The 23,405-nt window shown below is 44.9% G+C and overlaps 1 protein-coding gene and 1 long non-coding RNA gene across 3 annotated transcripts in view; one reads left to right on the plus strand and one right to left on the minus strand.

Moving 5' to 3' along the window:
* Tnfrsf11a (TNF receptor superfamily member 11a) overlaps nt 1-23,405 on the plus strand; it is a 57,538-nt gene that overhangs the window by 20,899 nt on the left and 13,234 nt on the right. Inside the window, exons 2-8 of one of the 2 annotated variants that reach the window (XM_029484257.2) lie at nt 6,534-6,615; nt 7,687-7,812; nt 10,960-11,103; nt 15,042-15,130; nt 17,017-17,111; nt 18,573-18,686; nt 22,093-22,145. In XM_029484257.2, coding sequence (XP_029340117.1) covers nt 6,577-6,615; nt 7,687-7,812; nt 10,960-11,103; nt 15,042-15,130; nt 17,017-17,111; nt 18,573-18,686; nt 22,093-22,145 — 660 coding nt within the window. In that variant the 5' untranslated portion in view covers nt 6,534-6,576. Of the gene's footprint in view, nt 1-6,533; nt 6,616-7,686; nt 7,813-10,959; nt 11,104-15,036; nt 15,131-17,016; nt 17,112-18,572; nt 18,687-22,092; nt 22,146-23,405 lie in introns of both variants that reach the window. The other variant, XM_021174134.3, reaches the window with a different exon arrangement.
* On the minus strand, nt 3,821-5,097 carry LOC147006100 (uncharacterized). The gene is made up of 3 exons (XR_015048962.1): nt 5,010-5,097; nt 4,605-4,763; nt 3,821-4,001 (listed from the first exon to the last, which is right to left on the minus strand). It is a non-coding gene; the product is annotated as an uncharacterized LOC147006100 (long non-coding RNA).

The raw sequence follows: 23,405 nt of genomic DNA on the forward strand, positions 1-23,405 counted from the left end.
CAGGGACAGAGCAGGGGCAGGTGGTTTAGAGAGGACTTTCTCAGAGCAGAGCCGTTCACAGCAGGACATTCTCCAGTCATTGGCATGTGCTCACTAGCAATTTGTTTGTGTTCTATTCTGGGTAGGACCAGTTTCAACAGTGCCTAGAGAGGACTATTTAAACTTTTATTTACAAATTTGTATGTCTGGTGTGGGAGGTGCACTCACTGCTCAGGCATGGAGGGCAGAGGATAGTTCTGGCTTCCTACCTGGGTGTTGGTTCTGGGCATGGAGCCTCATGGAGCCTTCCGGGGAGCCTACTGAAGGATTTTCCCTCCAAGGTCAGAAGGACAATGAAGCAAAGCATTACTTTCTCAATTAGAAGTTTATCCTTGAAAACAAAACAAAACAAAAAACAAAAACAAAAAAACCTACATGGTTTAGTTCAACCATAACATTTAGAAATTTGATGCCCTCTTTTCTGAAATTGTGACCAAATTCTCAAATACAGTCACAGATGGATGACATTTTATAAAACACAGTCTATGGAAAATCCCCCATCTGTCCTGGGTGAGGTTCTTTCCCACTGACTTGACAGTGAGGGTCAAGCCTCTTTCTGCAGCAATCTATGCCAGTGTGAATTTTCACTGGAGCAAGAAGCAATTTTAGTACTCATAATGACTTTCCCTACAGTTGAGCTGGTTAACAGCCTGAAAAAAAATAGATATTTAAGACAGCCCTCCTACGAGATTCTATACACAGGTCCTCCTGGCTCTCTGGCAGGAACACATTTCTTCAGCTATGGCTTTATTTATTATTTATTTATTTATTGCACAGGGCCATAAATCTACAGTGATTTATAAAATGTTTATTATACTTCTTTATTTGGTGTGTGTGTGTGTGTGTGTGTGTGTGTGTGTGTGTGTAGAGACATAAGGACAACTTGGAGGAGTTGTCCTCTCTTTCTACCACATGGTAATCTAACTCAGGTCACCAGGCTTGGCAGCACAGGTGTTTTCACACTGAGCCACCTTGTGGCCCTCAGAAACTTAATTATCATTTATTATCTCTTACCAATCCTTGCACAGACTGTGGGCATATTTCTTCTAGAAGATTCTGTCAATTGTTAAGCCAAATACCAGCCTGTCTGCCGTGAAACAAACACACACAAGCCAAAAAGGAAAGAAAAGAAAAGAAAAGAAAAGAAAAGAAAAGAAAAGAAAAGAAAAGAAAAGAAAAGAAAAGGCACATGGAGTGAGGCAGGAAAGTGTAAATGCAATATATCATCCAGCCGTGGTCACTTGTCTGCATGTTTGCTTTATTCAGACTCTAATAGTCATTGGGAAGTCAGGGGAAGTTTTTTTTTTTTTTAAAGTTAGATATTTGTTACATCTGAATACAATTTTCTAGTTTATTAATTATAGTACGGCCCTTTCAATACACTGCCTAGTCGGTGTTTTTTCTAATTTTTATTTTTTAGATTTCTAAGAATGACAAGTTCTTAGGAAGTTTGTATTCCCCTAAATACCCCCAATACAACTCACTGCAAACAGATGAGGTCCCTAAGGCAGTAATTGTGAGTGTCTCAGTCTCTCAAGAGGGTCACAGGTCACAGTTCTTGAGTTCCAGAAGGATGTCCCCAAACAAGCAAGCAGAGGTAACCCTGGCAATCTGTGGGAAGATAAGGGAGCAGCTGGCGGAGGTGGGCGGAAGTGGGAGGAGACTTGTACGGAAGTGGGTAGAGACTTGTGTGCTGCTGCCTCTCCACTTCCATCACACACAGGGCTGTATCCTTCCTCGAGAAATGGCTGCTTATAAGATGTACCTGGGCTTGGCCTGAGTCATGGAGACAACTGTGCTTCTAAAGCTCTGACTCTGGGTTTTAGAAGGAAACGGAGCACAGTAAGAGTGGACAGAGGAAGATCTAGAAAATCAGTGTGGGCTTCTCAGCACAGTCGTCCAGAAAGATAGTCTTCCCAAGACTTTCCTGCACCTTTACCAGAAAGAGCCAGCTAGCTATAGGCGTGGGGCTGTTAACATCAGCAGCCAGTTGCTTACCATCCCCTGGGGGCCTCCTCAAGTCACACTGCATCAGGAAAATGGTTTTATCAAGCTATGACTTCAGTAGCATCACAACCAATAATAGCTGCCGCTTGACTACCTGTGCTAGACTCCTGCCCCAGTTCTGGAGGGAAGTGTACGGTTGCTGCTGAGAGGGACCCTGAGTGGCTGGGTTGGGCTTTGTGCAGCCAGTGGTAAGATGGAGGACCCAGATGTTTAACTGGGAGATACCTGTGAGTGCATACACACAAATACATAAAAATAAAGTAAAACTGTGTCAGGGTTAGCTGGGTGAAGTAGTGCATACTCAGAAGGAAGAGGAAGGCAGATTTCTGTGAATTAAAGACCAGCCTGATCTATAGAGCAAGTTCTAATGGGCTACATAGGGAAAGCAAGTATTAGGATTAAACAGCTGTGGCTCCTATATGCCTGTGGCGATACACTAAAATCATGTCTAGTAATCCTTAAAGGGTTAAATTTTTGATGTGGGAATTATATAATATCTTACTTTTTAGAGAAAATGCATGTGTGTATAAAGCAAGTGCTTGGGTTTAAAGGAATAACTTGTGAAGACCCGTTTTAGAGTTGGATCCCGTGGAGGCTTTGGAAAGCAGTGATTTTTGTGTGTACGAGGGAAGAAGGTATGATTTTTGTGTGTATGAGGGTAGTAGCTCCTGAGCTAGAGCTGGCCCTAGATGCTGAGAGCATCAGAGTTACATACTAGATGTGAAGTCAAGCCCATTCAGTTGGGTGATGCCTGGTAGACTGGCTGTGGAGTCCAACACAGGCAGGACCACCACAACGCTTCTGAGCAGTTTGCTCCGTTTGCTTTGGCTCTCTGTCAAATTCCCCTAAAAAGCACCTTTCTGTGAGTGTCACCCAAGCAAAGTGTGTGCTTATCTGACAGACACTACTGTTGCTTTCTTAATGGGTCAGAAGTGATTGATAACACTTGTCTTCTGAAGTACAGCCTGCCCACACATCTTGCCATCAGCATGCACGAGTGTCTACATCCTTAGGCTCAGACAAACCCTGTCAGATAAAGTCTGCATTAGCCACATCCAGTTTTGTTATTTGCCTCTGCGGGTCCCTCTTATGAGGGCCATTGGGACCCAGAGAAAAGCCACAGCTCCCTCTAGGAACTGGAGTCCTATAAAAGAAGAAAGACCAAGAGGGCCCAAGGGAGAAATAGGACCTCTTCTTAGCCGTTCTTGCTAAGCTCTCCTAGGCTTGCTGTGATGTCCTAAGGCCCCATCATCAGGTGACTGATGGGGAACACCCAGTTAATATAACCTTCCACCAGGAAAATGATAGCAAGTCCAACAAGCAAGCCCATGCACACCCATCCCCTCACCAGTCCTTCCCCAGGGTCCCCACTCAGTGTGCCCCCGATCCCACTTGTCAGACCAGAGTGAGGTCAGAGAGACGCTTCCCTACACTCCACTCAGCTAGCCTTGGGCTAATGTTTTCTCTATAAAACGGCTTTCATAGTTGTGACATTAAGATAGCTGGCATCTTCCCAGTCCTATCACCTCTGCAGTTTTCCTCCAAGATGGCTAATGGGTAGATAAATGCTTCCATTTTGACACTGACCAGGGATAACTGTTTCTATTATCTTCCATTTCTCTTTTTAAATGTTCTTTGACAGTTTCATGCGTATATGTAATGGATTCCAGTCACTTCTACCCCTTACCAATCCCCTTTCATCCCCCTCCCTCCTGGCTGAGCACTTTCTTTCTCCTGAAGAGCGTGCAGCCTATTTTCATGTGTTTTTCTATTTGTGACCCACCAGGTTTAGTTACAGTTGCTTGCATGGGCATAGGTGGGAAAGTGACTCCCATTGGGGGCTGGGTGTGGTGGCACATGCCTTTAATTCCAGCACTCAGGGGGCAGGGGCAGGCAGATCTCTCTGAGTCGGAGACCAACCTGGTCTGCAAAGTGAGTCCAGGATAGCCAGGGTTCTAAAAAAAAAAAAAAAAAAAAAACCTAAGAAAACAAACAGACAAAAAGTGACTTCCCTTCCCCAGTCACCATGTACTTTCAGTGTGGGTGGAATCTCACAAGCCATTCCCCTTTCCTTGTTGAACTTGGTCAGCCCCAGTGCGGTGCAGGTCTTGTGTTGGTAACCACAGCTACAGTGAGTTCATAAATGGGATGGCCGATGCCAGGTCCAGAAGACATCCTTTGCCACACTCCTCCTCATCCTCTGGCTCTTTCAAGTCCCTCTCCCCATTGCAAAGGGTGGCATAGATATCCCATATAGAGCTGAGCAGTCCTTATCCCTTAGTCTTGGTACTGCAGCAGTTATGAATACCTTCTTTAGCTGTTGTCTGATGCAACAAGCAGCTCCTCTGAGGAAGGCTGAGAGCAGTGCTAATGTATGGCTATCAATGTGCACATTTACAAGGCAGTTTGACCACGTGTCCATTGGAAAAAGCAAAAATTGTAGGTTCTCCCCTAGAGCTGATGGTCTTTCTAGTCACCAACTCTGGACTAGAAAATTTACACTACCAAGCCTCAGTAGCTCCCATATTCAGCAGGCATCTGCCAAAGTATGTACTTACCATTTAACAGCAAACTCCCCGGGGAGAGTCTGGAACTAGTTCTCTGGAAGGCTGACATGCTGTGTGCACTCGATGTGGGGATCTGTTCAGCTATGTCCGACTCTTCGGCTTTCTGTATTCCTGCTAACATGACTGCTTGTCACTTGCCTTCTTCTCCCACTGAGGAAGGTGAAGAAGGAGACAGCTCTAAGACTTTGTGCTGACCAGAGGGGACGTGGCCATTCTGTATTGTATATTAGAATCGTACTATTTTGGAGCTTGTATCAGTTAGGTTCATTTTCCCGTGACCACACTGCCTGACAGAAACCACCCAAAGGAAGATTCATTGTGGCACTTTGAGAGGATCGCTCCATCATAGCAGGGAGGGCAGTTCATGGAGGCAGACATGTATGGCTGGATGCTTACCTTACAACAAACCAGGACGAGAAGGGGAGACCCTTCAGAGGTCTGCTCTGGTGACTGACTTCTGCCAACTAGGTCCCGACTCCTCATGGTTCTACAAACTCCCTAAACAGCGACTCCTGAAATAGCGCAGCTCTCTGGAGGGGGGTGGGGGGGGAGTGAGGTCAAGCCATAAGCATGGAGGAAGCATGTCAATTTCAAATCGTAAAGCCTAGGAAGGAGACAGAAGTTCTGAGTGTGCAAGCAGTTTGCCTGGGTTCCATCAGGCAACAGGCAGGTGGGCTTAACCCTCAAAGTACCTACGAGTCTTCGCTGTTTACACCTTTTACATTTTTTAGTATTCTGGAAGGTGAGCACTGCTTAACAGACTCTAACCGTCATAGGGAGCTTATAACACTGAATCCCCTGGCTTAATCATAGAATTGGTGTGGAGTAAGTGGGACCGTGTCACCAGACAAATACTGGGAGGGGTGAATGGATTCGAAAACCTCAGTAAGTTCTCATGTCTGAGAATGAGAGGCATTTTATCTACTCCCAACCTGGTTCCTGCCCTAGGACACGTGACCATGACACCCCACATGAGGACTGTGACCACTAGTCACGTAGCACAGAACATAGAGTTCTCTATGCTATGAGGTCACCAGATGGGCCAGTCCAAGGGTTTAGCCAATAAGCTTCCTTTCCCAGACATTCTTCCCTGCAAAAGGTATTTAATGTCTGGTTCACCTAAGTAAGTTGTATGCATCCATGTACCATTACCAATAAATAGTTTGGACAAGTAAGGACTGTCTCTCTCATCAAGGACTTCTGTGGGGGGAAGCCTTTGTCATACAAAGCCAGCAGAAGGCCTCTCTTCCCCAGACACGGACTCTGACCCCTGAGCTAAGCAGGAGTTCCCCTCTTCGCAGGTCCTAGGCTCCTCACCTGTGGGCCCCCTCTGATCCCGACTCTTTGAGATTACCAGCTTTATAGCTGAGCACTTCCCATTTCATCTGCCCAAGAGGCACTCACTCACCCCCCAGTGGCCAGGCAGAACTCAGACCCACAGATTGGCTCATTACATTCCTATATGAGTTCATGTGTCCCACTGACACAGGAGAAGTGTGGTTCCTTAGTGACACAGAAGTGGGGCCAACTTTTTAAGTGACTTTCATGAAGAAGTTTTCAACCTTCTGCTCTGTCACTTAAGTGTTTTTAAATGTCCAAACAGGTCAAAGCCCTGTGCTAAAAGGTTGGTTTTATGTATCCTTAGAGGATATGAACTAACCTAGGGCAGTGAAAAGCAACTTATGTCATATTCATATGCTTTATAGAGGCACAATTGACAACTAATTTTCCTCTACATCTACTTGTTTTGTGTGTTTGTGAGCTCATATGGAGGTCAGAGGACAGACTTTGGGGACTCTATCTTTTTACCATATGTTGCCAGCCTTGGCAGCAAAGCCCTAGCCATTGAGCCCCATCTTTCCATCCCTGTCCAGAAACCACTTGTGTATGCTATCTTCTTGATGTCACTTTTCTTTTCAGGTGACCCTCCAGGTCACTCCTCCATGCACCCAGGAGAGGCATTATGAGCATCTCGGACGGTGTTGCAGCAGATGCGAACCAGGTACCCTGCACATTTTAGCTTTTCTTTTTGTCCTAAGAGATGAAGACATCCAGAGACCTTTCATGATAGTGGTAGGCAGTGACATTTGCCTCTCAAAAGACAGAATGCATTCCCTCAGTAGATATCATCACTTATGAATCAAAGCCAGTTTCAGAAACTGGTCCTCAGTTAGTCCTGAGAAGGCAAGGTTTCCTAAAGTTTCGTCTTAGTAAAACATAAAGTGCTACTGACACTTGAAGTCGTGTGCACAAAAGTCTTACTTTGGAATAAACAAACTGGAATTGCTTAACCCTTGACAGACCTCCCGCATACCAGCCAAAGAGCACAAGGGGGCTGGACGCCACCTTCCCCAAGTGTGGCTCAGTGTTCGTATGCCTCTGTGGAGTCCAGCTTGCGAGGTCCTCTGGTGAGATGGCTCAGTGGTTAAGAGCGCCGACTGCTCTTCTGAGTTCAAATTCCAGCAACCACATGGTGGCTCACAACCATCCGTAATGAAATCTGATGCCCTCTTCTGGAGTGTCTGAAGACAGCTACAGTGTACTTACATATAATAAATAAATAAATCTTAAAAAAAAAAAAGGAGAAGACAGAGGAGAGACTTTGAAGAGGGGAGGGGAAAGACCAATTCCCTAAGGTAGTCCTCTTCTCTTGGTCCAGTTCAAAGAACTGATCAAGTTCTGCAGAGCACAGATTGACTGTAGAGTTCTTCCTCTCAGTCAGAAGTTTGGGGATACTCGACTGTTTATTTAGACAAACTAAGAGACTACTGTCGTAACACAAATCCATTAGAAGTAACATTAGGTACAGCAAACCTAGGGGCTGATTATTTCAGCCAACAGAGGCTGAGGAGCCTCAGGTACTATGTTCACTGTGTGGAGTGCCCTCTTCCCAGTATCAGCCTGTCTTAGAGGGCTTCCTGGATGAATGGTCCTGTGAGTCAAATCTATAGGTTGGTGTTCATTTCTTTGTTGCAGGGGATTTAATCCAGGTTCTCACACACACTTAGCATCTTGTTATTTTGATTGGCACATTGTTTTGTTTCTGATTGGTATGTTGGCTTCTCAATTTAAGGAAAGTACCTGTCCTCTAAGTGCACTCCGACCTCTGACAGTGTGTGTCTGCCCTGTGGCCCAGATGAGTACTTGGACACCTGGAATGAAGAAGATAAATGCTTGCTGCATAAAGTCTGTGATGCAGGTGGGTGTGTCACACTGACAAGTCACGGCGGAGCGTGAAGAGGCACTCTCTGTCCTCTGTCCCTTAAATCTGTTCCACAGGATCTTGTTAAATATGCCCACTGCTTTTCCTTTGAGTGGTTCTCCTCATGTTTTATATCCCCAGTTCCCCAGGTTAAAATTTCCATGTTTTCATTGACCTTTAATTGTGACCACATCTTACCATTGACAAAATGGCTCCACAGAGTTGGGTGTTGGTTTCACTTCATCTTCCCCAAGTATACTGTCCCATTTTAAAGATGCAAACATGGAGGCCTGAGATTGAGTGACTTCTCCAGTGTTAACCCATGAGAGACAGGCTGCAGACTGATCTTCTGGCGGGCAACCCTTCCCCTCAACAGCATATGTTCTATTGTTATAGTTCGTTGCCTCAGAAGGCTACCATACCTCTGGGGAGGGGAGCTGATAACAAAAAAGTTTTGAGGCAGGATCTCACTCTGTAGCTCAGGTTGGCCTTGAACTCACTACATAGCCCAGGTTGATCTCAAACTCGCAGAACTAACCCAGTCTCAGCTTGACAGGGCTGAAATTATTGGAATGCATCTCCACACTCAGCTCCATTAAAAAAAAAAAACCAAAAACCATCGCTCATGTTTAGAAATAAGGATCAAAGCCTGTCTCATGGGTCGTCTAAGAAGTCTCTGTTTTATTTTCTCTCCTGTTTTTCTATTCTGAATACTAAACCATCACCATGTTCCTCTAGCAGAGCTTCTGCTGGTTGATCTCCTGGTGTCATCTATCATATTTTTCTCTAGTATTTCTAGTATATTTTACATTAAATCTAGAAGGTTGCTACAACTCTGGTTTATTTTGGCTAGGGTCTGGTAAAACCCCTTCATCTATAGTGTAGTCCTTCAGGATAATATTGGGAATTTATTTTTGTAATATTAGCTATGATAAGCATGGGTTGGGTCTTTATCCTCAGTGTCAGGGAGCAACCCCAAGGTCTGCACATGCCAGGCACACTCTCCTACCAAGCTACATCCATAACTCTTGGTTTATGCTAGAAATAGTGACTTCTGATGTATTCTGGCCTCTGTCTCCCTGCCTCAGGCTCAGCCTCTGCCTTGCAAAGGCTAGGTTTGCAGTTGTGTGCCTCCATGCCTGACTAGATCAGCCTTCATTAGGTGTTTGATTCTGTCTTCATTCTCTGTTTATTAGCCAAATGCGTCATAGAAACTCTTCTGTCCGTCAGTTCTTTGTCTCTGTGAAGCATAGCACACGCAGAAAGGCACACCAAGTCCTTGTAACTTTCAAAATCCTGGCCGGGTTACCCAATTGCAAGTGTTTGCATTGACGTGATGCACTTGTGAATGTGCTTGTGTCTGAGGTGCTTTCCGTTCGTAGACACTAATTTTACTGATGGTCACATTATCAAAACACTCGGAGGTGAGCCCGGGTCTTCTAACACTACCACAGGCACCTTTATGGACCCCCATGAGTTTTCTGTCCTGAGTTGTCATTAGTTCTGACAACCAGGAAGTCAGCAGTCTTGAACACCACCATCCCTCTAATGTGTCTGGGACGGCTGGCAGACTCTAGGCTGGAGAAAGTGCTTCAGAAACCCCATTGGACACCAGCATCTGATCAGCCCTTTATATTTCCTCTGGTGACCTTGACTCACTGCTGTCTGTCGGAAATAAGGATTCATCCTGTCTCCTGCCAGTACTGAAGCCGAACACTGAACATGGAACACCGAACACAGTACATTGTTCTTAAAACATTGCCACCCTCGATCCCTTATGCTCATACAGAATCCTGCTAGGATTTTTCAGAAAAGTGGCATATTCCTGTGTTCCGGCATGTGCTATACACATGTTTTGGGCTGCACGGATTGGGCACTTGATACAATAGCAAATAGCTACTGAGAATGGAATGTAGATTCTGGGAGCAGAATGGGCTCATAACCACTACAGCCACCTGGGTGATTTTAAATAATGTTATAACTTCATGTGTGTGCATGCCTGTAAATTGAGTTTCCTTATTCACAGTAGCTGTATTCTGTGAAGTCAGCACAACCATTGAATTAGTGAGTCCTGAACCACTTACTAAGACACTAAGAGACACTAAGAGAATTCAGGCCTGGATTTCAACAAGCCCCTGGCCAGAGGGACATCACCCACCGGCGCAAATCCCTTGTCCTATGTGTGTTACTGTTTACTAGATGTTTGTTGAGTAGGCACACAACTCAAACTTACACAAAACTTTATACCACACATGTTTTCTGGGCAGGGCGTATCACTGCCTTCTTGTATGTAGACACAAGACACCACTGCACATGGGGCCATTTAAAATAGGACATCGTCCAATAAAAGCAAAACTGAGAAAAGTGACATTGGATAGACAGAAGCAAGGACCCTCATTTAGGTTGGGGACCTAGCCAAGTGGTGGAATGCATGAGGTTGTAGTTTCAGTCCCCAGTACTACACTGGAAGGAAATTCGTGTGAATCTGAGTAACAAGAATGATTTTCGACTGTTGGACACTTGGCTTACAATCTAGTTAAATTCCCCTATGCCCATATTCTGGAAACCTGAGAGAAGATTCTGGAAGATTAAAGAAAGAAGGCAAGCACTTTGCATCTATTGGGAAGACACAGTGTGTAACCCTGGCCCACGGGACAGATGGCTGCCCACGTGTGACCTGCTGCCTGCTTCTGCTTTGTCCACTTGCCTGAGGACCCCAGAGCCTTCAGGACCCCGGGATGAGTTCACATCTCCAAAAAAGCCCTTCTGTCTAGCTAAACTTGGCTTAACAGTTGGTGTGACTTCTAAATTTACAAAAAAAAAGAAAGAAAAGAAAACAAAACCAAGAAGCTGTGCACTGCTGTGCATTTCCCCCAAATAATTAAACCTAACACGAAACTGTTAGATAGTCTACACAACTCCCAATTATTAGGAAGAAAAGGGTCTGTTGGACCGTTTCCTACCAATAAGGAAGTATGGGAAGGAACTCTGGAGTTCCTCAAACCTGTGAGTCATCCTGTTCGCGGCCAGATGCAGCTGGCTAGTGGGCTGTTTGGAACTGGGAGGGGGACAGTGCACCAGGTGAATAGTGCATCTGTGTCTCCTATCCCTCGCTGGACGCTAATCATCTCTTGTTTCCTGCAGGCAAGGCCCTGGTGGCGGTGGATCCTGGCAACCACACGGCCCCACGTCGCTGTGCCTGCACAGCGGGCTACCACTGGAACTCAGACTGCGAGTGCTGCCGCAGGAACACGGAGTGTGCACCCGGCTTCGGAGCTCAGCATCCCTGTACGGCTGCTCGGTTACTTGTGTGTGTGTGTGTGGCACCCGACATCTCTGTATGGCTCCACGGTTGCAGATGTGAGCTCTCATAGTGAGCCCTGCTTTTAACCTCTGTCCAGGGGGCTTCCTGGGATTTGTCATAGCTGTGTCAAGCAGCTGGCTCGAAGGAACCACAGCTGAACCATAAGTTTAGTCTAGTTTGGAACAGCCCATGGGCAGTCGTCCCAAATTCCCTCACCCCTCTGTCCCTTTTGTGGCTATGGGTCTCAATATGTGAAACCTGAGGGTACTGACTTAGTGTTAAATTGTTTAGTGCAGGAATCTGCCAAGGTATGACAAAGCACACAGCCTCTTAGAAGAGGGTGCGCACCTCTGGACACACTGTAAATTGACATCTACAAATATTATTTTCAAATTTATAAAATTTCACATTTAAAGAGCTCCTAAAGACTTAGCTGTTGGGGAACTATCGCCGCAATGACACTTTGAAAGCAGGCAAGAAGGGCTGGGAGATATTTCTGCTGTAAAGTGCTTCCCAAGCACGAGAACCAAAAGTCCACAGTCAAAGCTAATCCCAGCTCTTCGTATTCCTTCACATAAAGTATAAGCACTAATTTGAAATGGTTGGTTTGGTTTTTTGTTTTTGTTTTTTTTTTTTTTTTAATTGAATTGACTTGGGTTCACAGGGTAAAAATTAGTGTTTTAATTTTCACTCCTAGATAAAGCTGCTACCATTCTCATTATATGCTTTTTAAACTCTTTATAAAGTTGTAAAAGTTCACACCTCTTGAACTTTGGGAGTAGGCTTGCCCCGTGTTTGAACTGGGGCTGTGTCTCACCACTGCGATGCATTAGCACAGAGTCCATTCGCACTTCCAGCTTCTGGGTTGTTTATGAAGCTGCTGAGACTCACTTACAGTTCCCCTAGCACCTTCCGAGGGCTACATCCTTGCTCACTAGTGACGTGAAGTCCGGTCTATTTTTAATGCTCTGCCATCTGAGAACCCCATTGTGTCCTTCAGCTCTGTGGAAAGCACAGAAGCAGAAATCCTTTCAACTTACCACAGTGCTTCTGAGAGTCAGTCACTGTCCCAGCTTCTAAGAAGTGCTACAAAGCAGGTTTTCAGAGCATAACAAATGGCTGCTTATGCCTGCCAGTCTTTCACTTAAAGACACGATTTTAAAGCCAGCGTGCTTGGACAAGGGCTGGGAAAATTAAAATATTAATCATTTGAGTGCACATGGAAGAAAGTATCCAGCTCGCACGGCAGGCCTCTGCATCAGCCCTGACTCATCTGCACATGCTCTCTCGGAAAGTCAACTTGAGCTTTTAATTCGCAAAGACGGACCTCCCTACCATATTGACGCTCTCCCTTCAAATTCTGCTTTTAGAAAAGACAAAACCCTTGGCCTGGCCATGGACTTCCCACCTTTGTGAACTAGGTTTCGTGAACATTATGATTTCTGGAAGATGTTCTTGCAGGGCAAAAAGGAATAAAAAGGGCATGGCGGCTCCTAGGTCTGACGGAGAAGGTTTATTGGAGATAAATAGGAGAGCGTAGCCAGAGGCAGACACATCTGGGAGAGTCCAGAGTGAGCATGATGGGAGGTGGGGGGAGCTGGGCCATGTGGTGAGAGTTGGGGGGGTGGCGGAGAGAGAACAGATGAGAGCCAGGAGACCAGGAAGAAGTCAGGATTTAAAGGGTGAAAAGGAGCAGTGTAACCAAAATGGCTGCATTGTATGGGGAAGAGCAGTCCTGGGAAGATCAGCTCAGCCCCTGGGCTGGAGGAGTCAGTGGGGCAGCAGGTTACACCAGCCAGGTGGACCCTGTAACAGGGACGATGCTGGGAAAACCTGCTGACCACCAGCATCAGCTTTCATATGTTAATAGGCACCTCAGTGAGCCTTTGGCCATGGTTTGAGACCTAACAGTTCTCAGTCTTAAAGCCTATGCTTTTGACTGTAGGTGAATAAAATTTCACTCCTGAGGCTGGGGAATGTAAGCTCAGTTGGTAGAAGGCTCACCAACTCTGTGCACAAAGCCCTGGATTGATCCCAAGTTCCGAATAAAAACCTGGTTGCACATACCTGTAATCCTAGCACTCCGGCATTAAGGCAGGAGGACAGAAGTTCAGGGCCATCCTTAATTACACAGTGAGTTTGAGGTCATCCTGGGCTACAAGAGACTCTCTACCCCCAGAAGAATCAATCGCTCATGCCCCAACTTGCAGTGTATTTGAATTCAAAACAGCTGACCTGGTCCCAATACCATTCTTTGACCACACTTCTGCTCTGGGCCAGTAGGGAAAGAGAAACAGGACCAGGCTGCTGTGAGTGCAGTTTTATGGTCTCCAGTATTTCAACTCCTGGCTCAGTTTAGTACAGCCAAGACTTGGGTCCACAGCAGGATTTGGAGCAAATAGAAGTGGGACTTCTCCTGTTAGTGTGAGAAGCCTGGTTGTAAAACTGTGTACATGCAGCGTGAATGCCAGTGTCTGAAGAAACCAGAGGGCTTGGATCCATTGGACATTACAGGCTGTTGTGTGCAGACTGATGTGGGTGCTGGGACCCAAACTCTAGCCCCTGTGTTCATCTTTAAAAATGTTGTCTCAATTAATATTAGTTGGTAGATGGTCCTGTCATTGTTACAATTGTTGAAAGTCGGTCACACTGCCATATCAGCGTGGCGATGTATCTTATTTACTGAGCCAAATTACAAAAATCAAACATATACCTCCTATCAGACATGTACCAAGAATTTTAATATTATTTTAGGTTTGTATTTGTGAAAAATAAGTCCTAGAAATGCTACTAATTTCCAAAGTCATTTGTGGGTTTGGCACCAGCCAATGGCCTGATGTTGGTTTCGTGTTGTAGTCAGTATTGTTTGCTTGTGCAAGGCCTCGTGGGCCAGATACAGTAAAGACAGGAGACCCAGAAAGCCTGAGGCATTGCTTAGGTGCTAAGTTAGCTTAGGAGGAACATGAGAGTGAATGAAGCTCTCCGGTCAGGGCCAGCGTCTACTCTGAGGACTGTGGATGAAGGCAAGGTGCACACTTTCTCATCACTCGAGTCCGTGTTTGCTTGGGATGCAGCTCAGTCCACCTCCTTCACGTATTGTCTGTAATTACTTCTGTGCTATGAGCAATTACAGCAGAGGCCATAGGTAGCTATGTAGGCCCTTGGTAGAAAAACTTGACACCAATCCTTGTACAAGAGGAACAGACTTACAAGGTTGGTCTTGTTTTGTTTGTTTTTAGGGGGAAAAGGTGTTGTTGGTAAGCTGCACTCCTTAACCTGGTGAAGTGAAGCTGATCATGTCACTGTGGCAATGTGCCACCATTTATTTACGTAGTTTACTGTTGACTCGGGCATTTCTGAATTGTCCTGGGTTTTGAAATAATAACTTTTGTAGTGAATAGTGTCTTACAGCCCATATCCAACATGCTTGGGACTAAATGTTTCAAAAACCACTCCCTACCCCTTGACTTTAGAGTAACTACATACCTTGGATTTGGAAGAACAGCTTTCCCTTAAAGAATGTGATGGCATCACAATTGCCTGCTGGTGAAAACTGGTGCAGCCATGAAGGCTGGAGATAGACAGACAGCAAATTCCAGCTATGTAAGGCCAAATGGGAAACAGGTTGAAAGCAGAGCTGGCCTTAGCTGGACATTAGTCTCAGTGTCCTGACATGACAGAAGCCAGTTTCTGAGCAAAACTCTGTAAGGCTTCCTCTGTAAGGCTTCCTCTGTAAGGCTTCCTCTGTAAGGCTTCCTCCACCCAAGCCTGGAGGAGCTGAAGGCAGGAGATACAGCTGGCCAGACAGATGGGAGACATGGGGGGCGGTGGGTGCTCCAGGGACATGAAACCATCTTGGCCGATCTCTAAGTGTCCCCTTGCTTTTTATCTGGTTTTGTTTGTTTGTTTGTTGACAGTGCAGCTCAACAAGGATACGGTGTGCACACCCTGCCTCCTGGGCTTCTTCTCAGATGTCTTTTCGTCCACAGACAAATGCAAACCTTGGACCAAGTAAGTGACTATGCAGAAGCCCAAGGACCAGTTGTGTTTTCTAAAAAGGACCCAGGATATGTTTTGTAGAGCGTGGTGTGGTGAGATGGAAGGAGTGTCTTGGTGGTCCCATGATAAGGCACCCCTTCCCCCTCAGGTACCAGCCATACAACAGGTATAGTATAGAATAGAGTTTATTTGGGGGCAGGGGGAAGGGAGTTGAGAAGGGAGGAGAAAGAGAGAGAGAGAGAGAGAGAGAGAGAGAGAGAGAGAGAGAGAGAGAGAGAGAGAGAGAGAGAGGGAGAGAGAGATTCACGAACACGTGGAGAGAGGCGGGAGGGGTGGGGGGGAGGAGAAAGGGGTGGGGTCAGGGAGAGAAGAGAGTCAAAAGGGGCAGAGAGAGGTAAGAGGGGTCAAACACCTATTTTATAGCAAGCCCGGCCTACCTGGCTGTTGCCAGGTAACTGTTGGGTGGAGCTTAGAAGGAAAGTTAACACCAGTCAGCCTCAGCAGCTCTGAATGGAAGGCAGGTTCAGTGTGTTAGCTTCTTGTCGACTTGGTTCAGTGGTTAGTTTCTGTCCATGCCACAGTAGGGACCGAGCCTGGCATCGTTGTCTTCTGGTCTATAGAAGTGTGTGTACACTGAAAACACCTTGGTTCTCTTGCATAGTCCTGAATCTCTTTTCATGCTGAATAACAGAGGTTCATCTGGGCCTTTTATTTTATCCCATCTATGATCATCTTGATACTTCATATTTATCAATATTTTAACTTCCGGCTTATTTATTATTTTTGTTGCTGAGGCTGAGCCCAGGGTCTGGCACATACTGCTAGCTTACCTGATTTTCTTTCTACAATCAGTTGGGAGTCTCTGTGACTTCTAGATCTGCCATGGTCTCACTGTGGAATTGCACCAGACCTGACTTACTTCCCAAGCTCCTATTGACAGCCGTGTAAGCGGTTCTGGGTTTTCTGCAGGGATAAATCTCGTAGCGATGTGTGGAACGCAGACTGTGCATCCCTTACCCACTTGCTTGCTTGGAACGACTTCAGACTTTTTTCAGGTCCTGGCATGTTTTGATGTGTACTGAGAACTTGTGGGGTGTAGGGATAGATGCCAGGTCTCAACCCAGTTGCTTTGTCTCTCATGGCTCATACCCACGGTCTAAATTACTTTTACAAGTGAAATAAAACGTCATGGTGTCAGGTTTCCTATTGTGATTTCCTGTCGGTGTTCCAGGAGTTCCACATTCTGACTATCGGATTTGGGGTTAGGGGTGTACAGTGTGTATACACACGCAGCACCCCCCACAACTTACGTGGAATAGATTCCCAGGCTCTTCTTTGCATCCCATTGTTTAATGCTAGTGATAAGTGCAAGGAGTCTTGAGTTGCACACCTATTCTTGATGGTTTCAAAGCTCACGTTACCCATTCCACAGGCTGCTGCTGTTGCTTCTGCTTCTCCTCTTTGCATCTTTCCCTGCTTTCAGACTGGGGCTCACTGTCAGGATGCAGGTGTACACCACCACACTTAGCTCGGGAAGCTCTTGTTAAATGTTGATTCCCGATGCGTTTTATTCAAGCTTCATGCCGAGAAGTCTGTATTTTTTTTTTTTTTTATATTCAGAAGTGTATGCACCAAAACTCTCAGCATTTGGAAGCCTCCTTACTGAAGTCCCTCAAGCTTGCCCACTATGTTCTCAGTAGTTCTTAGAATATTCTCCAATCGCTCCACCCATGAGCTTCTAAGGGCTTCTGCTCCCGTGGCGAAGATGGGGAGTCAAACATCTGGAAAGAAATGTCTTCCCTTCCTGAAGGAGCTGGGACTCTAGCTCATTTCCTTTGTTTGGTTTTTAAATTAGAAGCATCAGACCACAGCCATTGCTTGCTTTTTTTTTCTCACAGCTGCACCCTCCTTGGAAAGCTAGAAGCACACCAAGGGACAACGGAATCAGATGTGGTCTGCAGCTCTTCCATGACACTGAGGAGACCACCCAAGGGTAGGAGCAGCAGAGCCCGTGGGGTGGTACTGGCCCAAGGCCACCTCTCTAGAATGACACACTGTATCTGCAGGGACTTATTTGTGCTTTCCTACTTCTTCCATCCACTATCATCTTGGTATTATTTTCATTTTTTCATCGGTATCTTATTTTATTGTTTTAAAGGTTTATTCTTTTTTATTTTATGTGTATGGATATGTTGAATGCACCTGAGTTTGTGCACTGCCTATGTGCATTGCTCAAGGAGGCTAGAAGAGGGCGTAGGGTCCTCTGGCACTGGAGTGGCAGACAGCTGGCAACTACCACTTGGGAGGTGGGAATCAAACGCAGGTCCTTTGGAAGAGCAGCCAGCGCTTTTAATTGCCGAGCTCTCTCTCCAGCTTCCCTTCCCATTATTTCCCCTTCTTCCCTCCCTCCCTCCCTCCCTCCCTCCCTCCCTCCCTCCCTCCCTCCCTCCCTCCTTCCTTCCTCCCTCCCTCCCTCCCTTCCTTTCTTCTTTCTGTCCTTCCTTCCTTCCTCTCTCTGACTTTCTTTCTCTTTCTTTTCTTCTTTTCCTCATCCCCCTCTTCCTCCTCTCTTCTTCCTCTTCATCCTCCTCTTTCTCCATCCCCTTCTTCTTTTTGTTTTGTCTGCTGTAGATTTGATCCAATGCCTTTCACATGCTGGGTTACTTGATTATATCTATATTTATATAATCAATATCTCTATCTATATCATCTATATCTGTATTTACACTGAGTTAGGGGTAAGCTATAAGCATATATAAATGTATATATTTATTTTATATATAAATATATTTATTATGTGTAAATATATGAACTTATAAATCTATATAAACTTATAAATATATTTTTACACTGAGCTAGGGGTAAGCTATAAACATAAATGTCAATGCCATTGCCCAGGCATGGTAGAGAGTGATAGTCATAGTGAGGGTGTCTATGGAGAGGTTTAGTTCAAGCCAGAGTCTTATCTGTGAGTGTTTGTAGATTAAGCTAATCTAAATTAGATTAAATAGGCTTCTGTCTGGTTGCTTTAGGCGAGTGGATCAGTGTAGGGGATGGGCTGCATCTCAGAAAAGAGCAGACTGGGAAAGATCTTTCTAATGTGGCAAAAGAACCAGGCTACAGAACAATAATAACAGGCTGTGAACACAGAAATCAGGGTGTTTAATGACAAACCAACTCAGAGGACCATGATAGCATGGTGGATGGCATTGAACTTATTCTAAGGTAGAGATAAGACCATGGGCCTGGGCTCATCTTGCCCAGAGGGGAGGCACCTGAGCAGGGTGGAGTCCATCCTCTAACATCTGGAAACTCTCTGCAATTAGGGTGGGAGCTCTCCATTGCTGTTTGCCTACACACCCACAGCCTTGATTCTTGGGCTGTATTTACAGGGCTTTATCTTTTAATTTGTGAAAATGAATAATCTTTAATACCGTGTTTTCTTCCACCACAGAGGCCCAGGCTTACCTGCCCAGTCTCATAGTTCTGCTCCTCTTCATTTCCGTGGTAATAGTGGCTGCCATCATCTTCGGTGTTTACTACAGGAAGGGAGGAAAAGCGCTGACAGGTATTGTGTCCATGGCAGTATCTGAAAAGTGGCCATGAAGAGTATGATGCTTTTCCAGGGGACACTTTAGGACATGAGTAGATTATCCCTGACTGTCACAGAATCTGCTTTTTGATTATGGGGTAGTAGCTCACTGGTTAACAGCATTGGCTGCTCTTCCAGAGGACCCTAGTTCAATTCCAAGCACCCACCTCATATCTGACAATGGTCTTAATTCCAGTTCCAGAGGACCTGGCACTCTCATACAGACATGCATGCAGGCAAAACACCAATCACATAAAATAAGTGAATATAAATGTTACTTATTGTGTGTATTCATGATATGTGCATATATGCCGCAATGCATACATGGCGGTCAGAGGACAATTTTCTGGAGCTGATCCACTCCTTCCACCTTTAAATGAGTTTTGGGGATCAAATTCAGGTTCAGCAAGTGAAGTATATTTGCACTTTTGTGTCTGATTCTTTGTTTTCTAGTGGCAATAATAGTGACCACAACTGAAGGGCAACACTGTGTCTATAAGTAGACAATACTCAGCCTTTCTGAAACTGCTCATGGGTCACTGCTGGGAGCCACTTTGTGTCTCTGTGCAGCATTCCAAACACAAGGACTGTAGTTAATTCTGTAATACATCCCCTTGGAAATGTACCCATTTAAACAGAGACACATGCTCAGATAAATGGATGGGTGGGGGAAGTTTTGATTGGGATACTATTTTGAAGTATGAATCTAAAATTATGATGATAGATGACTTTATATTTTTAGAATTTAGAGGCTTAATGTAAAGTAGAAAACCCAATGTTACTCCATGTGGGGGTGATATCTACAAAAGGTTTGATCATGTTTTTAAACATCACATCTTGTCTGACCTTTAGATGGCATTGCTAAAACACATGGTTTTTAATAAAGCTCTGCCAGTTTTTTTTCAGATATATCATAATAATTTATTTATTTTTTACATTGTGTGTCCATGATGTGTGCATGGGCACATGTGCATGACACACATCTGTAAGTCAAAGGACAATTTCGTGGAGTCGGTACCCTCTTTCCGGCTTTAAGTAGGTTTGGGGGTGCAAATATCAGGTGCAACAGTGAAGCACGTGTTGAGCCAGATACTTGCAATCTTGGTACTGAGATCCTGTGTTTAAAACTAAAAGTTCAAGGGTCAGGGCTACAGCCCAGTAGTAAAGGGCTTGCCTAGCATAAGGAAGACCCTGGGTTTGATCCTCAGCACTGAGTGATGGGGGTGGGGAGAAAAAAGAGATGGTGTGTGTGTGTGTGTGTGTGTGTGTGTGTGTGTGTGTGTATGTGTATGAGCACATATGTGTATATGCAGGCGAGTGTCAGAGGAGTAGGAGAAGACAAGATATGGGGAAGGGGAGAAGGTGGGAGTCCATGGAAGCCAAGTGTTTATAATCCAAACGGTCAGACAATGAACCGGTGGATGAAGCCTGAAGGAAAGGTCAAGTCCACACTTTGTCCAGTGTAACCTAACAGGAATCAATCATTCCCAGGCTGTTCTGGGAAGTCGTGCTTCCCTGTAATCCTAGCACACGCGGCTGGGGAGATTGAAAGGGCATCCATCCCTTGAGCAATCTGGCTAGCTAGATTATCTGTACTAGTGAGCCTTGGGTTTAAGTAAAACAACCACGTTATAATGTATAAGGTGGAGAATGATTCATAAAGATACCCAGTGTCAAACATACACATTTATCCGCACGTGCACACATATACACACAGACGAATAGACACACATGTGAACAAGCATATGCATGCACAGCACACATACATGCATGCATACCACATAGATACATAAAAGCAAAAACAGAAGCATAACTTGCAGCTCCTGACTTGGGTCTTAATAGTGATGGAAGCCTTGGATTTTCCTAAGGGATGAGATAAAACTTCATCTTCGCATCACACTGTGCCAGAAGCACCTGCTTTGTCCTCCTGCCTTGGTTATCTTGCTTCCTCATATGCACAGTAAATTGTGAATGGAGCAGGAATGTCTGTAGTCTACCAGCATTGTGACCCAGTTGTATCGTTGGTATCTGGTGGATTCCTAGTAACTATCCTAGTTTGGTTTCTATTGCTATGGTAAACACTATGACTAAAAATAACTTCGAATGCAAAGGTATTTGTTCGTTTGTATTTGTCTTTCCATCTTACACTTTATAGTTCAGAAGTCAGAGCAGGAACTCGAGGCAGGAACCTAGAGGCAGAAACAGAAGCAGAGGCAATGGGGGAGTGCTGCTTACTGGCTTGTTTCCTGTGATTCACTCGGCTATCTTCCTTTTTAAAATCTTTTAAAATGTATTTGATGTGAATGGGTGTTTGGTCTGCATGTAAGTCTGCACCACATGTGTGCCTGCTGCTCTCAGAAGTCAGAAGAAGGCCTCGGATGTTAAAGATGGTTGTAAGCCTCCATGTAGGGGCTGGGAATTGATCCCAGGTTGTCTGGAAGAACAGCCAGTGTTCTTAACCATGGAGCCATCTCTCCAGCCCCTCAGCTACCTTTCTTATACAGCCTAGAAACTCCTGCCCAGGGATGGTATTGCTCACAGTAGGCTGGGCCCTCCCGCCTACATCAGTCAGCAATCAAGAAAATGCTCTACAGACAGTCCACAGGCCATGTTGATGGGGGCAATTCCTCCAACAGAGGGTCCCTTTTCCTCAGTGTCTAGGTTTTTGTCAAGTTGACAAAAACTAACTTTGATAGTCTTTTTCTCAGTAGAGATCAGCAAGTTCTGTTTTTGTTAAGAAGTAAGATGCCTTCAGAGTGTTTAATTCAGTTGACTTTTTAATTGATTGGTTGATTTGCAATCCTGTGCCGGAGTTTGAACCCATGTCTTTGCTTGTTGAGCAAGAATTCTGTCACTGAGCCGTGTACTGGTTCCTTTTGTGGCCCCATGCTGAGGCTGGAACCAGAGCTTTGTGCTGGACAAGCTTTCTGCCCTGAGCTTCACCCCCTCCCCCAGCCCTGGGTACATTATAACCAAATACCCAGGGATGCTGCTACTGGGCCGTAACACTTGCAGTGGGTATGTTTATATAATGAGAGAAAGTCAAACACACAGAGGCAGAGAATGACACAATGGTGACCAGGGGCAGGAAGAAGGAAATGAGGAGATGTAGGTCAGAGACTGTAGTAGCAGGTGTATAAGATAAACACGCTCAGCGAAGGATATTGTACTGGATAAGAACTGCTAATTTAGTCAATTCTTCCTGCCACATAAAAATCTCCTTCTGACACAATAGATAACTTAATCTATTTTATTATGGTAACGACTTTGCCCTCAAATTTATCCTATAACATCATGCTGTACAAGTTAGATATATAAAAATAATTACATTAAAAATGAGTAGAAAATTATAACATGAAGCTCTCTTCTTTTTTTCTTTCAGCTAATTTGTGGAATTGGGTCAATGATGCTTGCAGTAGTCTAAGTGGAAATAAGGTAAAAGTGTTTAATGCCTCCTTTAAGTCCTGCCACAGGCTCTAGCGCTGTAACTAGCCAACTATGGAACACACTGCTTACCAGGCAGTTAAACCTCCAGCCCAGAACTGATCCCTGCTGAGTAAGTCAGAGCCTAATGTCCTCATTATACCCCATGCCCACCCCTCCGCTGAGCCCCATGCTACCCCTGAGCCATACAGTAGTCTTCATTCCAATTTGGTGATCTCCACGTGTGTATTTTTAGACCTGACCTTGATCACCTAATACAGATTCCCCGGAGGAACCATTTATGACATTTCTTTACTCTGTAGTTATTTAATAAATCTTCTACTCTGAAATAATTTCAAAAATTACCAAAAAATACTAAGCAATGAAAGTCCTGGAACAATGCACAAGTTCATCAGTAGCTTTCACTTTATCACATAGATTCATTCTTTGCTCATTATATGAACAAAGTGAGCCTGGAGTCACTACAGAGTGAATGGACATAGTATAGTCCTCTGTCCTTAAATATCTACATGCACATTAAGAATACACAATCTTTGTCTAACAGTAAATTTACTAGAATGAAAAACCAAACCAAACCATCCAATCAAACAAATAGACAAATAAAAACCATCTGTGGCTGGAGAGATGACTCTGTAGTTAAGAGTCTCCACTGCTCTTCCAGGGGACCTGAGCTCAGTTTTCAGAAGTCAGGTTTGGCTGCTCACAACCACAGGTGGTTACAACCTGTAACTGCACCCCAAGGGGATCCTGGGCAACACACACACACACACACAAAATAAAAATAAATTTTTTAAAAAGAAGAAAATGAATGTCCATGTCTGTTTACTCTCTCCTTTAAAATAAATGGACACTTTGCCCCTTCTTAGAAATGGTAACAAAACACCCATGGAAGGAGTTACAGAGACAAAATTTGGAGCTGTGACGAAAGGATGGACCATCTTGTGATTGACATATGCAGGGATCCATCCCATAATCAGCTTCCAAACGCTGACACCATTGCATACACTAGCAAGATTTTGCTGAAAGGACCCAGATATAGCTGTCTCTTGTGAGACTATGCCGGGGCCTAGCAAACACAGAAGTGGATGATCACAGTCAGCTATTGGATGGATCACATGGCCCCCAATGGAGGAGCTAGAGAAATTACCCAAGGAGCTAAAGGGAACTGCAACCCTATAGGTGGAACAACAATATGAACTAACCAGTACCCTGGAGCTCTTGTCTCTAGCTGCGTATGTATCAAAAGATGGC

The sequence above is a fragment of the Mus caroli genome, unplaced genomic scaffold (genome assembly GCF_978045245.1).
Source record: "Mus caroli unplaced genomic scaffold, Mus_caroli_1 scaffold_1, whole genome shotgun sequence".
Lineage (NCBI taxonomy): Eukaryota > Metazoa > Chordata > Mammalia > Rodentia > Muridae > Mus > Mus caroli.